The sequence below is a fragment of the Manacus vitellinus genome, unplaced genomic scaffold (genome assembly GCF_001715985.3).
Source record: "Manacus vitellinus isolate BGI_N305 unplaced genomic scaffold, ASM171598v3 scaffold_22_pilon, whole genome shotgun sequence".
Taxonomy (NCBI): Eukaryota; Metazoa; Chordata; class Aves; order Passeriformes; family Pipridae; genus Manacus; species Manacus vitellinus.
The window spans coordinates 11,894,521-11,910,239 of NW_021939632.1; the positions used below are offsets into that span (position 1 = coordinate 11,894,521).

The 15,719-nt window shown below is 35.5% G+C and overlaps 1 protein-coding gene across 1 annotated transcript in view; it reads left to right on the top strand.

Moving 5' to 3' along the window:
- Positions 1-15,719, top strand: part of LOC103764229 (sodium channel protein type 2 subunit alpha) — a 76,987-nt gene that overhangs the window by 29,659 nt on the left and 31,609 nt on the right. The window contains exons 7-15 of the mRNA XM_018072601.1: positions 689-961; positions 4,422-4,485; positions 5,059-5,200; positions 5,982-6,188; positions 7,613-7,903; positions 11,080-11,460; positions 12,565-12,697; positions 14,218-14,456; positions 15,320-15,493. Of these exons, the coding sequence (XP_017928090.1) occupies positions 689-961; positions 4,422-4,485; positions 5,059-5,200; positions 5,982-6,188; positions 7,613-7,903; positions 11,080-11,460; positions 12,565-12,697; positions 14,218-14,456; positions 15,320-15,493 (1,904 nt within the window). The remainder of the gene's footprint in view (positions 1-688; positions 962-4,421; positions 4,486-5,058; positions 5,201-5,981; positions 6,189-7,612; positions 7,904-11,079; positions 11,461-12,564; positions 12,698-14,217; positions 14,457-15,319; positions 15,494-15,719) is intronic.

The following is a 15,719-nucleotide window of genomic DNA, read 5'->3' on the forward strand; positions in this document are numbered from 1 at the left end:
TTTGCAGTAAACAGCCTATTGTGATTTGCATCTTATGACATCAAGCTTTCCTTTACATGTTTTAAATATAAGTTAATTTTAAGCTTTCATAGTGATGCAAATTTTATCATTTATTGAAAGCACTTGATATGGCAACTTAATTCAGTTTTAACTCACGTATGAAAAATTAAACTCTAAAAGATAGCATGGGCCATGCATGGGGTATTGTTTTAAAGATGTCTTTCTTCTCCAAACCATCACCCCTCTTATATTGTAAGAAGATTATTACAACGTCATTTAAATATGCACTTATAATGTCTTTATAATGGGTTTACTAATGTAGAATACATTATAAAAGGTTCATATAAGAAAGGTTTGGGAAAGAAGCATCAGCAAAAAATGAACAGTGCTATTCTATGTAGGGTTGAGATATAGCATGGATAACAGAAGCACTTGTTTTGGCAAAAACAATGTGTTTGGAATTATCTACTTTTTATTTCTGTACACTATAAAATAAGCATAAACTTACATCTTTTCACTCATCTTCACAAGTAATAAGGCTTTTCATTAAAGTTATTGTATCACAAATATTTGAGTAGTTTACTAGGCTTTTTGCATGAAATCTTTATCAGGAAAAAAATGAAGTGAATTTTTTTGTGTGTGTTTAGTATCTATTTAACATCATAATAAAAATATTTTCTCTTTGCAGGCTTGAAGACTATTGTGGGAGCCCTAATTCAGTCTGTGAAGAAGCTCTCAGATGTGATGATCCTGACAGTGTTTTGTCTGAGTGTATTTGCACTGATAGGGCTGCAGCTGTTCATGGGCAACTTGAGGAATAAATGCCTGCAGTGGCCTCCAGACAATTCTACTTTTGAAACAACTGTTATTTCCATCTTTAATAGCTCTATAGGTGAAAATGGTACATTTATTAATACAACAATGACAACATTTAACTGGGATGAGTACATCGAAGATGAAAGTAAGAGTTAATTATATAATCTGCTGCATTGGTTTTCTGGAATTTATTTAAACAGATACAAGAACATTAGTATCTTTTTCTTGCCTTTAAAAGTGTGTAGCCTGGCCAACAGACATGAGAGAACTCATTTTCTCTAGTAAATAAAAGAACAGTCATAATATAATTTAACATAATACCATACTGGATGCCAAAATATGTTTTTACCTTTTACCGAATATGGCTTTTAAAGTAAAATCATATCTCAGCTTAAACCAGAAATTTCCATGCTAGCTTCAAGCCTCCTGAAGTAGAGTGACAGCATTAATATAGGATCTGAAATGTAATAGCTGGATCAGTGCAAGTTAGTACCCAATACCATAAACCCACATTTGAACGTCAGTTAGCCCATGAGTCCTGCCATAGCACGTCAATGCAACTATGTTGTTTCTTTACAACTTGGTGAGTGTCTCTGCATCACACTCTCTTGCACAGCACAGACATGCCTTTATGACAGTACTGGAGATTTATCCCGTGCTTCTCATCCTTGCAAGATAAGAATTAGATTCCATATTTGTGTCTCTTAATTTGTTTCCTTTCTTTGGAAAATCAGGAAATGAGTGTGTTCATCTCCTTTGTGTCTCATAATACAGTATTCTACTGTTTTAGGTAGTTAATGTCACCACTGTGTTAACAAAAATAGTTTTAAAATTCAGGTAGAACAACTGTGAACATATCTATAGTAGATTGCTACTCTATCTTTCATCGTGGTAGTATCAGTTTCTCCTATTTAATCTGTTCAGCCTCTTCTATTTATTTTAGTGTATTTTAGTGTTTTAACTTCATAATTAGGCATAATCTCAGGGTTTTTATAAAGTCTGTATAAATGTTGTAACTGATGACTATATCACTGAAAGTTAGAAAACCTCAGTTTAAGAACTAAATACTTTTGGATCCAAGTCTCATTGCCTTATAATCTTTTAATATACTTATCATCTCAGCATGCTTGTGGTATACAAGTGTCATGGAGAAATTTTGAATGATAAACTATTCATAAAACCATCTGAAGACCAGATCCATTCCATTCCCCTTTAGTTGTTTCTGGTACTATATTACACAAATAGAATTTTTTTTTCTAAATATCTGACCTACATTTTCCTAATTTCAGATTGAATATATTACTGCTTCTCCTGTAGAATTAGAAATAAGATAATCATAGACTAATTTGTATTAGTCTTTATGATCTTTAAAAACTCTTATCTTCTTTATTTCTGATCTTTGCTGTTTTGCATTTTCTGTACCTATTTTCACTTCCTTTTTTCTATTTTGGACTCTTTCCAGTTAGTCTGGGAATTTTTTTTCTTGTTCTTCCATTGCCTTTTTTTGTTATGGGATTTAGTTGGTTGGGGGGTTTTATGAGATGTTTAAATTGGGTACTTACTCCTCTAACAATTACTTCTAATTTGTATCTTTACCTCATGTGCCATATATGCAACATTCCTACTAACACATTTCAAAATTACCTCAGTTTTATGTCAGCACTGTATTGTTGATTCACAGTCAACTGTGACAGTCACTGCATCTTTTTCTACTGTGGTGGCTGTGGCCACATCCTGTCTGTTTTACATTTACGTATTTGATTTTGCCTTGTCAAGTGTAGGATTTTGCACTTGTCTCTACTGGAATAAATCCATTTGCTTTTGGACCAGCTTGTCTGTTTGTGAAGGTCATTCTGAATTTCAGTTATCTCTCCTAGCTTGATGTCTTCAGAATACTTGATGCATTTTTTCTGTTGTTTCATGTCTTGAGTTGGTAATGAAACTTTTTATGAAAACTGTGTCTAGCACAGATCCCTGGAGGATCTTCAGAGAGGTATCCTTATGAATTGACACTGGGTCACTGGTGACTCCTCTCTGAGAATTTTTTTCAAGTATTTTGTGGTATTTCCAGACAGAAAATATCTCCTTTAATTGCATATGGAAGTGTCATGTAGGGCTTGTACACATGACTGTTGTCCTGTTATTAAATTGGCAGGAGACAGGAATAGTTTTATATATGGCATATCTTTTACAAACCCATGTTGGCTATTTTTATTACTTTATCATTATCTTTTTTTTTTTTTAAATCTTATTTAAGTGTTTTCAAAAATAGTGTGCTGAGAGTTGAGCTGACTGGATGGTTTAACTGGATTCTCTGCTCTCCAGAGGAGACGTTGTGCCACATAAGAATATGAATTAGGCCGACAGGCGATTTTGAAAGTCCTGCTTGGAGCCTATTTGCATCTTTAAACTTCTTGAACTGTTTAGGTAGAGGTTAGATCTCTCACAGGGTCTGACTGTGTGATCACCAGAATGTCTGAAAATCCTCTGATTTCTTATCTGATATCTGAGACTAGGTTGCTGATGTATAAATTATGCACATAATCTCTCTCTCTGTTTAAAACAAGCAGATTTTATGCTGCCTTTGTCGTATACAGGTGGTGACAGAGTAGAAGCAGTCAATAGGAACTGGTTGCAATTCCCTGCTTGTCTGCTTAGCATTAGTCCTCAGTTAGTTCATGCCAGCTAAGATAGTCTGTGCCAGCTGGCAGTGAATCTCACAGAACCATCTGCTTCCTGGGAACAGCCAGAACATACCTAATTCTGGCAACTTTAGCTTAGTATGCCACCTGACCCAAAAATCTCCACTAGAGATTCCCATTTTACCATAAGAATCCCAAACTGGAAATCGAAGGCAAATTGTCTTTCCTTTTCTGCTGCAAAGCAGAACAAAGAAAATAAAAGAATGTGTCAGGGGCTTTTAAGAGTTTCACCTCTTTAGATTATGTTTTGCCTCATTTTAGTAGTTAGCCAGTTGAAAAATACATATAGGTTCTTGAAGTCCATTCCTCTGCTATAGAATTTTGTGTAGTAATTTTTTGTAATGTACAATAAAAGCTTGATTTCTCCCCCAGCTGCTCAAATTAAGATCCAGCTAGCAATTTCTTGAGCATGTTGTGTTCTGTTTTAATGCTGCAAAATTTCAGTATTTTTCCAAAGAATACTTGGATAAAATAATATGTAATGAAAAATTATAAATTAATAATACTAAGTATTCTATATTGAAATGCACAAACAAAGGCAGAGATTTGCCCTCATCCTTTGCCTTGTTTTCCTGCTGTTTTTCTATTTGCTGACATATACAATTTGGTATTCCAGCCATTATATCTTAATAATTTGGTTAGGTTTCTGAGAATTAACTGTGCAACTACCTTTCCATTTTCTAAAGAAAGGCCAACTTTAGGACTCTATAGAAAACCATTTTCCTGTCAAGGCAGTATTTTCCATGCTTTTATCATTCTTAACCATTGTATGTTGCAGTTAAAAAGTTTGTTAGTTCTACTAATTTCTTTCAAGTGTAAAAGTCTATATAATTGCTCAATTTCCATTGGGCATAAATGTTACCTTTCTCATCACCTTCTTGATTTTTTTTTTTTTTTAATCAGGTCATTTCTACTTCTTGGAAGGACAAAGTGATGCACTGCTGTGTGGCAATAGCTCAGATGCAGGGTAAGAAAATGATCATCATTTTTCATTATGCATAAAGAAAAAAGAATTAGCTGCTTAGAATAGCTCAGGTGTGGTCAACTTTAATATCAACTGTACTGTAGAGTTACAAATTACCAGTGGTTTGCATTTGAAGCTGTACGTAAATGCAGCCATCTATGTGATTTGAGTTTACACAGGCACTTCCATCTGCATCTTAGGCTACTTTTCTAAAGGTAACCACATGAATGCTACCTGCATAAATGTTGCCGCCAGCTTGCTGGCTACTGTTTATCATCAGCCATGCTACTTGATGTTCTTCTCTTGTCCTGGTGGAGATGTGTTATTATGACAAATTGTGGGGAAAGGTAGATAGAATAATACTAATTATATTATTAAAGCATTGAAATATCATTAGGAAATGGAATTAAAAATTGAAAAACAATAAGATATATATTTTTATCTTAGGTATGTAGAATAAAATTTTACTTGTTCATAGTTTTGTTAGCAACTGGTACTCCTGAAAAATTTTGTTTTACTACAGCATATGGTAATATAGAGTAGTTGTTAAAAATAGCATTTCCTCTTCTTTTGTAGTCAATGTCCAGAAGGATATATATGTGTGAAAGCTGGTAGAAACCCCAACTATGGCTACACAAGTTTTGATACATTCAGTTGGGCATTCTTGTCACTGTTTCGATTGATGACTCAGGACTTTTGGGAGAATCTTTACCAGCTGGTGAGGACTTATTAAAATAAACAGCACCATCACCAATACCATTACTACATAGTACTTGCATAGTTATTGTCATTCACATGTCCCTAAGCCTTTGGACCAGAAATCATCTTTAATTTCATGTATGTAAGCTATTGTTTTAAACAGTAAGGCCCTTATTAATGATTTTAGTTACCATGTGCTACTTAAATACATAATAAGGAATAGCTTTTATGAGGGTGGTTAAACATTATTGTTTGTTTTCCCAAATGTGTAAATGAACTTAAGTTGTTAAAGTTTCTTACCCAAACATGCTGTAAATAAATGCTAGTGAAATTTATTTGCTGTCTAGTAAAAATATGTTCTGTTTGAAAAGGTTACATTTTGTCCCTGAATTATACATATCTTAGTGTGAAGGACAGTAATTTTGTTCACTGACATTTTATATAGTGCACTGTCTTTGTGGCAGTCTAGTTTGGGACTGATGAGACAAGAAGGTAAGATGCTGATGGGCCCCACTACTGTTAAATTTAAAGGCTATAATGTAGATATATAGATTGTTGTTGGTATAAGTTCTGAAGTATTCAGAATCTGATTTCCCTTGACAATAGTAGACATAAAAGTTAGATTTTTGCATATATATTCAGGATATATTATTATTTCTGTATGGAAGAAGTAACTAAATAATCTTGTGCTAACACAAAGCAGTCTTATAATGTATTTATAGATTATAACACAGAGGCTATCATATTATGTAACAGCATTCAAAGTCTGCTAAAAATGCGTATTATCTCTTTTTCTCCAGACACTGCGTGCTGCTGGGAAAACATACATGATATTTTTTGTTTTGGTCATTTTCCTGGGTTCTTTCTACCTGATCAACTTGATCCTGGCTGTGGTTGCCATGGCCTACGAAGAACAGAATCAAGCAACCATGGAAGAAGCAGAACAGAAAGAAGCAGAATTTCAGCAAATGCTGGAACAACTGAAAAAACAACAGGAAGAAGCTCAGGTATCCCTATAAAGTAAAATTTCTTCTTCCATTCATGACTGTGATTGGATGCTTTATGTCCAAATATGAGAATACTTTTACTCTCCTACTCCTAACAATGTACTATTCTGTCTCATAAATTCCTTCTTATTGCAAACAATCTTTAATGTTTTCCATTGCACTGTTTCTGCTGGCTCAAGTGAACCTGTTAATTTGTGACAAAAATGATAACCAACAAGCTAAAACATTGGATTTTCAAACTGGAAGTGAATATCAACTTTTTAACTGAGCACTTGAACAAGTTGCCCAGAGTGCTTGTGGAGATAGTCAAGAGCCGTCTGGATATGGTCCTTGGGCAACCTGCTTCAGTGACCCTGTGTGCACTGGAGAGCTGGACACGATGGCCTCCAGGGCTTTCCTTCTAACCTCAGCCATTCTGTGATTGTCTGAAATGGTGATGGGGATGTGGGGAGAAAACCCCAAACAGTAATTCTGTTTATATAAGTAACAGATTCAAAACTATTGTAGGTGCTATAGGAGAAATATTTTGCTTCAGCAATATTTGGCTTTTCCTACTCTCCCCATCTCTCCCAGCAGAAGGCCATAGTGTTCCAGTTTTAAAGAAAACTGGAGAAAGTGGAGAAACTGAAGAAAACACTTCTGTGGTACAGATGTAATGATTATATACTGCTTTGAAATTCCTTTTCATTTTTCAAAGGCTGTCAAATCTAATAATTAATAATGTCTAGCATGTGGCCACTGACATAGAAGTTGAACTATGTCTTCCATATAAGGACATGACTGAAGTCAGCAGTCAGGGGTTTTTGTTTCATTGGTTAGTTGCTCTCTCTTGGGATTTTTTGGTTTGGTTGGGTTTTTTTACCACAGCTTGTAAAGAAATGTTAATAAAATGCTCCACATATTTTGAAAACCAAACAGCAACAGGTATCTAATAATCTGTAGTTTAACACAATTCTCTGATTATGATCTGCAAAACTGAGATATCAATGCCACACCAGATCTTTAATAGACTAGAGAGTATTCAAAATCCATCAAAATGTTGTAAGAAAGTGTTGCTTCCTGTTAACAGGGATCTTACCAGTTGCTTAAGCCTTGAATCCGTACTTCTACAAAGTATTTCAGATGAAAAATTCATTGCAACATGTTGCTCCAATCTAAAACAGATGCTTATTCACTTGTTTATCTGACAGCATAGTTTTCATTGGGTTGCTCTAACTCCTGGTTTGTGGAGCAGTGGCAAAATTATGGTCCTTGTGGTATTTCATAAGTTAATTTTCTTATGATATACTGGGTTCAGCGAAGTCGAAGCATTGCTTTTATTTCAAACAAATAACTTTTTTTAAGAATGGCAATAAATGTAAAATAGTGAGTGGTGTGTGTTTTTGTATAAATGTTGTAAATTGCATATATGCTTGTACGTATAGGCGGCAGCAGCAGCTGCAGCAGCTGACTCAAGAGATTATAGTGGAGTAGGTGGAATAGGTGGATTCTCCGAAAGTTCTTCTGAGGCTTCAAAACTGAGCTCAAAGAGTGCTAAAGAGAGAAGGAATAGAAGAAAGAAAAAAAAGCAAAAAGAACAATCTGAAGGCGAGGAGAAGGATGGGGAAGAATTTCACAAATCTGGATCGGAGGACAGCATCAAAAAGAAAGGTTTCCGATTTTCCATTGAGGGAAATAGACTGACATATGAAAAGAGATTCTCTTCCCCACACCAGGTACCATAGTATTATTACCTCTTAAACAGCTTTGTTGTCTACTCATCATATAAACGAAAGCCTGTAAAGTAGTTTGGTTAATTCTTGCAAGATACCACAGATTCGTTAGCATCTTAAATCAAAGTATGACCAAGTTAAAACTTGTAGCCAGATATGAAAATGTAAAAATTTGAGAGATTTTGGGTTTATTCTAAATTTATATGTGAAAATTCAAAATTTGTGTGTAATTAACATGAGCTGTATTTCAAGTTTTTTAATGCAAATAGACCTATCTCCCCATGAAGTTGGATGTGTTCAGCATAATCAGTGGCTTCAAAATATGCTGCACACATAAAAAGAAATGTAATGTTTCAAATGAGAAAAGTACTAAAATTTGGGATGCAAAAAGCTCATCAGAAACTACATAAATGTTCATGTGAAATTTGAAAAATTAATTGATGTGAGACCATTAATTGTGTTATCTTAAAGAAGGTAGAAATATGTGTGGCAATGTGTCCTTGCATGTGTTCCCTTGAAACACCAGTGATTCAGAGTGCCATCTGCATCTCCCATCCAGACATTTATTTCCTTTGATAGTTTTATGTTATCCCTTCTACAGTTTTCAAAGCTCCTCTTTGTTTGCCCACCTCTCACTCTCCCCTCAGCACTTCAAGTCCAGATCTCACATACATTCTCTCCTTTTTCTGGCTCTTTTTGTACCTCAGTATGCTTCTTCCTTTTATCCCCACCTTCTCAATTCTCCCTGATCTTTGTGATTTGCTTTCTCCCTCTTTTTAGTCATTATTACTAAACTCATTCCTGTCTTTTAATCGTCTTCTATTACTGCCTCTGGAAAGCCTGTTTCATCCCTTAATAGATCATGAGCATTCATATTCTCTTCATGTATCATTTTCTCCAGCTCCCATTCTCAAAGAAGCTCAGACCTCTTCATCCAGTGTTTTCTTATTAAGGACTGTCCTTCTTAGATCAGACCACGGTGGGAATATAATGTTTCCGACTTTCTATTTCTGCCACTCCTTCCACTCCTGTTGTACTTCCTTTTTCAATAGTATTGCATCCTTCCCCCATCTCACCCCCTTGGTCTGCCACCATTTTGTGTTGTTAACTGTCTAACTAATCTCTGTAACACTTCATTGCTGAATTTAGTTAGTTCGTGATTCATTCTGTTTCTTATACAAATTTTCACACCTGTATCAATTGACTTCAACTTCCTGTTGAAGACCCATCTTCTGATCCCTTAGGTGCATATTCTTGCCTGTGTCTTCATTCAAACAGCAGCCTTATTCAACTGCAGCTCAATTCATCCATCTTGTGAGAAATGAAGCATTCCTCATACAACTTGCTCTTCTAACCTTTTCATCTCCCAGGTTCATTTACAGCTGTTTGACTATGACAGTCTAGAAATCCCTTCCCCTCTGGTTTTCCAAACTTAGTTCCTTTTCATTCTGGATTCTAACCACTATTACAGAAGTTCCACTCACCAGTTTTTTCCTAGAGAAAACTCAGTTTTGTACCTCATCTTTGACTTTTCCCTTGACATTTCATTTTCTTTCAATGTAAATGACCATTTTCTTCCTCTTGAAAGCTTATTCTTCCTAACATTCATGATTTTTTGTCCTCTCAATTCTCCTGGTTTAGCTGTGCTTTAGAAGATCCTTTTACCCCTTTGACCGTTTCAAAGGGATTTCCACAAGGCCTTTTGCTAGTTCCTTTTTCTCTCTCTCTCTTTTTCTTTTTTTTTTTTTTTTTTAACACTATTCTGGACCCACAACTGTGAATCATGTCTAACTTGGGCCTCTTTCCATGTCCCAATTACCACTGTATTCATCAAGAATGTTGTTGCAAAGCACACTAACCTATCCCATTGCTTTTATCAAATCTGCTAGTAAACATATTTACCTAAAGAAATTTTTTAATACCATTAAACATACTGTACCTAAAGTTCCTCCCAACCCACCTTGTCTACTTACAGTAAACAAGTGAAATCCCAGCTTTGACTGACCCATGCCAGCATCCATAACCTCCTGTTAAATTTTCAAACTAGTTTCTTTGAGCTCTTTCTGGTATGCTGCCCCCTCATGCTTGGAAGACGCTCCCATGAGTTTTCACAGAACACTTCATTGCTTTCCTCAAATCCCTCTTTAAAACTCTCTTTTACCATGCTGCCTACAGAAAGCTTGACAGGGAAATGACTTCAGGTGAGCTAAGATGACTGTTTATCATACTCATCAATTTGCCTCCTTATATTCCCTCTCTTTTTGTATTCATCTGTTGTGTTACACTTAGATGATAAATTCTTTACAGAGTGCCTTTTTGTTCTGCATTTTGCAGTACCCAGAACAGTGGGGCTCAGATCCACAAAGATAAGTTGCAGAAGAGAAACAAAGACACTGCTTTGACTGCTTTGTTATGTATCACCTCTGCTGTTCATAGAGGTCTTGGGTGAAATCAGGTGCTAATGCTAATCAATCAAGCAAGGCAATTACTGATATGAATTAAAATTAAGAACATGTAGAATTATTTGTAAGATTAGAGCATTATTTTTATTCTGACCCTGATAAGATCCTCACATAGCAGAACATTTACTCACCTGAGTAAACTGATGAAGATTAGTGAAGCTGTTAATTCAAAATTACAAGCGTATCTTTGCATATTCAGGGTAGCTAAGACTTTAAAAAAAAAATCAAACCCTTTTTATGACCTACTTGCCTAGTATCTAAAAAGAGATGTATTTTTTTAAACTAGGCAGTATTTGGGAGCTACCTCTGTGTGCAGACTGAGTCACAGGCAATTTGCCTAAAATTTTATTTACTCAGCCTGTCAGACTAATGCCAACCTGGAGTAAACAGTGTCTAGATACACTTACTCAGTTTATGAACAGTTGGTAATAACACAGGCAGAATAGCAGAGGAAACAATTCTGTAAAGCAGTTTCTTTTACTCTAATTAAACCAGTTGATTTCATATATCCAAAGTAGTAAAATAACTAGTCTTTGTCTGTCACTTATGTGCTCTTTGTTTACTACCCAAAAGGGAGTGTATTAGGGGGGGACTGTACCAGTTCATTTCTTTGTAGATTACCTTACCCTTTAAGATACTATGGGTTTTTTCTCTATATGAAAATGTTGTATTTTAAAGAATTTTCATCTGATAATAATTGTTTTTATTTGCCTACAGTCTTTGCTGAGCATTCGCGGCTCCCTGTTCTCCCCAAGGCGCAACAGCAGAACAAGTCTTTTCAGCTTCAGAGGTCGAGCAAAGGATGTAGGATCAGAAAATGACTTTGCTGATGATGAGCACAGCACTTTTGAAGACAATGAGAGCAGAAGAGATTCTCTCTTTGTTCCTCATAGACACGGTGAACGGCGCAACAGTAACATTAGTCAGGCCAGTAGGTCATCCAGAACAATACCTGCACTTCCAGCAAATGGGAAAATGCACAGCACTGTGGATTGCAACGGAGTAGTGTCTTTAGTTGGTGGGCCTCCAGCTCTGACCTCGCCTACTGGACAGCTCCTGCCAGAGGTGATGATTGATAAAGCAGCCTCTGCTAGCAATGTAAGGAAGTCTGCAATAGCTCAGGCATGATGTTCTCTCACTGTAGGATCAGCAACTGTTTCTACAAAATTTAGTCACTTTAGCAATGATTACCTTTCTGGCCAAGCTGTGAATGCTCCTTTCATATATTCCAGTTATAAGCTAAAGGAAAAACTGAAATTGTCAACCACTCATTGACTAAATATGTGAAAATACATGCTAATTTTCTGAGAATTAACAAAATTGCATAGTAAACTTAGTCTGTGTAGTCTTACACCCATTGATTCATCATTCTTAGACTTAACTGGAAGGTTCTGTACTTGAAAGGATATCCAAATGGAAAAAAATTAATTATATTTACTTAATAATATTTATTATATTTAATATACAATACATTTATTGTATATAATATTATATAATGTGTCAATTATATATATAATTATATCTTTAATATATATGTTTAAATTAATTATATTTACTTAAAATGGAATATATAAAATGAGTATTAACTTCCCACTGACCATACATGAAACTTTTGATGTAACCCTGATACTACAACTTACATGGGTTGTGATAGTGCTCCTGTAACGTAATTAATTTTTCTGTGGGTTTTTTTTTCTGTCAACATTACTAAATATTTTTTCTTCTATTTCATTTGAAAAAATGTGCTAGGAAATCAGTAATTTATTCTAAATTAAGAGTTATCTTAAAACGTAGTTACTCTTTGTTCTTTTACTGCTAGCTGTGTGGGCTGTGCATTTTCATGTTTAGAAAAAGACTTCACTGCCTAATTAGAAAGATATTTATGGCAGAGCTCATTGACAAACATTGTGAAAAATTTTATAGTTTAGAAACTGTTTATAGTCTAAAATCTGTTTTAATGTCCTGTCCTGTTTCAGCAAAATACTTAAAAACATATTCTTCAGGCACAAGAGCAATCCTACTGCAGTGTTTGACTATTTGTTCTATACAAAATTAGGCATACATTAGTGTATTGCAAAGCCACAGCATGAATGGAGCATGGTGACAGCAGTATTTTAAACCAGTATGCTTCTACAATAATTTAAGTGCTATTCTTATTAAATGAACCATCAATTAGCTATTTTATCGGTGTTTTATTTTCAGGGCACTACTACAGAAACTGACTTAAGAAAGAGACGATCTAGTTCTTACCATGTTCCTATGGACTACCTGACAGATCCTAGTGCAAGGCAAAGGGCAATGAGCATAGCCAGCATGCTTACAAACACAATGGAAGGTATGTAACACATATCTTTTTGTATGACAGTGCCTTAAAGTGCTATTAAATGTGTGAAACTTTAAGTAGTAGTGGCGTTTTGAGGCAGCTATGTCAGCCTAGAGGGTACAGACAAGAAGAGATTTCTATATAGAGGTAGGTTTTTTGTTTGTTTTTTAATATGGAACTGCTAAATTTGGAAAAGCAGTCAAGTTTGCAGTGTACTGATAGGTTTGAGGTAGAAACAGCAAGCTTCTAATTTAAATGCAAGTGAAAACAATTGTTCAATGTAGACTTTCTCTAGTAAAGTTATGTTTTGGGGTAAAAGCTCTTTTTAGGTTACTGAAATGGCTATGCTTCTTGCAGTAGAACAATCCCCTTCTGCCAGTTCAATAGACATACTGTTTCACAAAGGAAGGATCACATTCTTCTTTCTGTAAGACTAAATGCAATGAACCTGAATCAGAGAATTAAACAACTATTTGTAAGAAAGGACAAAACATTACTTTGAGGCTTGAATTTCTGTGTTCAAAATAGCAGATTGGAAGGTAATAATGAGCAGTTGTGGACATGTGGACCATAATGCTGTTTAAATAGTTATCTGACTTCAGGTTTGCTCTAAATGTTTATCTTTCATGAGGAAACTTTAAAAAAATTTGTTGGAAGAGACATTAAAGATCACCTGGTTTCAAACCCCCTGCCATGGCAGGAATACCTTTTACTGGACCAGGTTGCTCAAAGTCCCATCCAACCTGGCCTTGGACACTTCCAGGGAGAGGGCATCCACAGCTTTTCTGGGCAACCTGTGCCAGTGCCTCACTGTCACAGTAAAGAATTTTTTCCTAATGTCTAATCTAAATCTACCCTCTTTCTGTTCAAAGCTCTTAACCCTCATCCTATCACTCCACTCCATGATAAAGAGTACCAGGCCATCTCACCTGCAGGCCTTCTTTAAGTATTGGAAGGCTGCACTAAAATGTCCCCTTGGAGCCTTCTCTTCTCTAGGATAAACAATCCCAGCTCTTTCAGCCTGTCCTCATAGGAGAGTTGCTCCAGCCCCTGATCATCTTTGTGGCCTCCTTTGAACTAGCTATAAGAGGTCCACATCTTTCTTATGCTGATCACACTTCTTTTCGTGCTGCCTATGAAGAGATTGGCTTTCTGAGCTAAGACCAACATTGTTGGATCATGTTCAATTTTTCATCCACCAATACCCCCAAGTCTTTTTCCGCTAGGCTGCTCTCAATCCCCTCATCACCCAGCCTGTATGACAGATTTCTGAGACAAATTTCTCTTTTGCATCTTATGTAGCTTGTGAATAGTTCTTTTATCTATTGAATCTTTAGTATACTTTTTTCCATTTTTTACAAATTACAAAAGAAGTTGTAGTTTCTTTTGACTGACTGCAGTCTTAGTTTCAAAATATCAACACAATTGATCAACAGTACCTTGGAAAACAGCATTTAAGCTTCAAGGAAATACCCAGGTGATGCTGGAATAGAGAAACATGTTTAAAATGTTATTTTCATTTTTCTCTCTAGAACTGGAAGAATCCAGACAGAAATGCCCACCGTGCTGGTATAAATTTGCTAACACTTGCTTGATTTGGGACTGCTGTACTCCCTGGCTGAAAGTCAAACATATTGTAAATTTGATTGTGATGGATCCATTTGTTGATCTGGCCATTACTATCTGCATCGTCCTAAACACCCTGTTCATGGCCATGGAGCACTATCCAATGACAGAACAGTTTAGCGGTGTGCTTTCAGTAGGAAACCTTGTAAGTCTTTCATGTGCCATGTATGTGAAATGCATTTTTATTTAATTCTTCTGTGACCTATGCACAGAAGAAAATGTTGACCAGATATTTGTAGGCTTGGGTGGTTGAATTTAATTTACATTTAAGCTGTTGACATTTTCGGATTTCACAACTCTTGCTTTACAGAACAAAAGATAGTAAGTTTTACTGATTTTTAAAACCTTCAGCTTCTGTCATTGAAGCTGGTTAAAGAAATTTTTATTTTCTTCTTGGATGGATAGTTGCAAGTCATAAGAAATGTTAGTTCCTTTCCCACAGTTATTCTACTCCTCACTAGCACCTCCTGAGGTTCTGGGTGTTCAGGGAATTGTAGGGGAGAAAGACCCAGTAAGCATGGCAGATTTACTGCAACTCTGCAGGAACTGGAGAAATGGAATGACAGTGCCTTCCACAGGTTATCTGAAGAAGAACAGTTCTCAACTTTCAGTGTAATTTTTTTTCTTAATGAAATAATTGTCCCTATCATAAACTTATCTTTATCACTAGAAGCAAAAAGATGGCCTACATGTAAACATGACATCTACAGGGCATTAAAATCTTAAGAGATTCTCTGTATTGGCACACATGCATGTTAGCAGGCTAGATAAAACCCTCATTTTCCCATGTACCTCTTTTTTTCTGGAAACCAACCATTGTGATGCATATGTGAGCTTCAAATCTTGAATTTTATTCCTAACCCCAATGTATGGCCATATAAAGAAACTATTCAGATTTATCATGAATTGCTTGCTGAAAATATTACTTACCAAAAGTTGATACCAGTAGTTTTACTTTTTAAATATTGTCTCATTAAATTGGAGTAAGAAACTGTATTTTCTTTGCAGGTGTTTACTGGAATTTTCACAGCAGAAATGTTTCTCAAGATAATTGCCATGGATCCTTATTATTATTTCCAAGAGGGCTGGAATATTTTTGATGGTTTTATTGTGAGTCTTAGTTTAATGGAACTTGGCCTTGCAAATGTGGAAGGATTATCTGTCCTTCGATCATTCCGATTGGTAAGTATACTAAATAAAATATGTTTCTATGTTATTTTTTTTGTATTTGTGCATCTATACTTTGTGTATTTTTCATTAGTACCTTATATATTTGGCTAAGACAGAAGATCTTTTCAGAATTTACAAAATGCTTGCATACCCACTAGATGGCATGTATCTATTATGTCAAGTTTGTTTTACATATCATCTTAGTAACATCTATTTCTCCTTCAAGACATTATCTTGA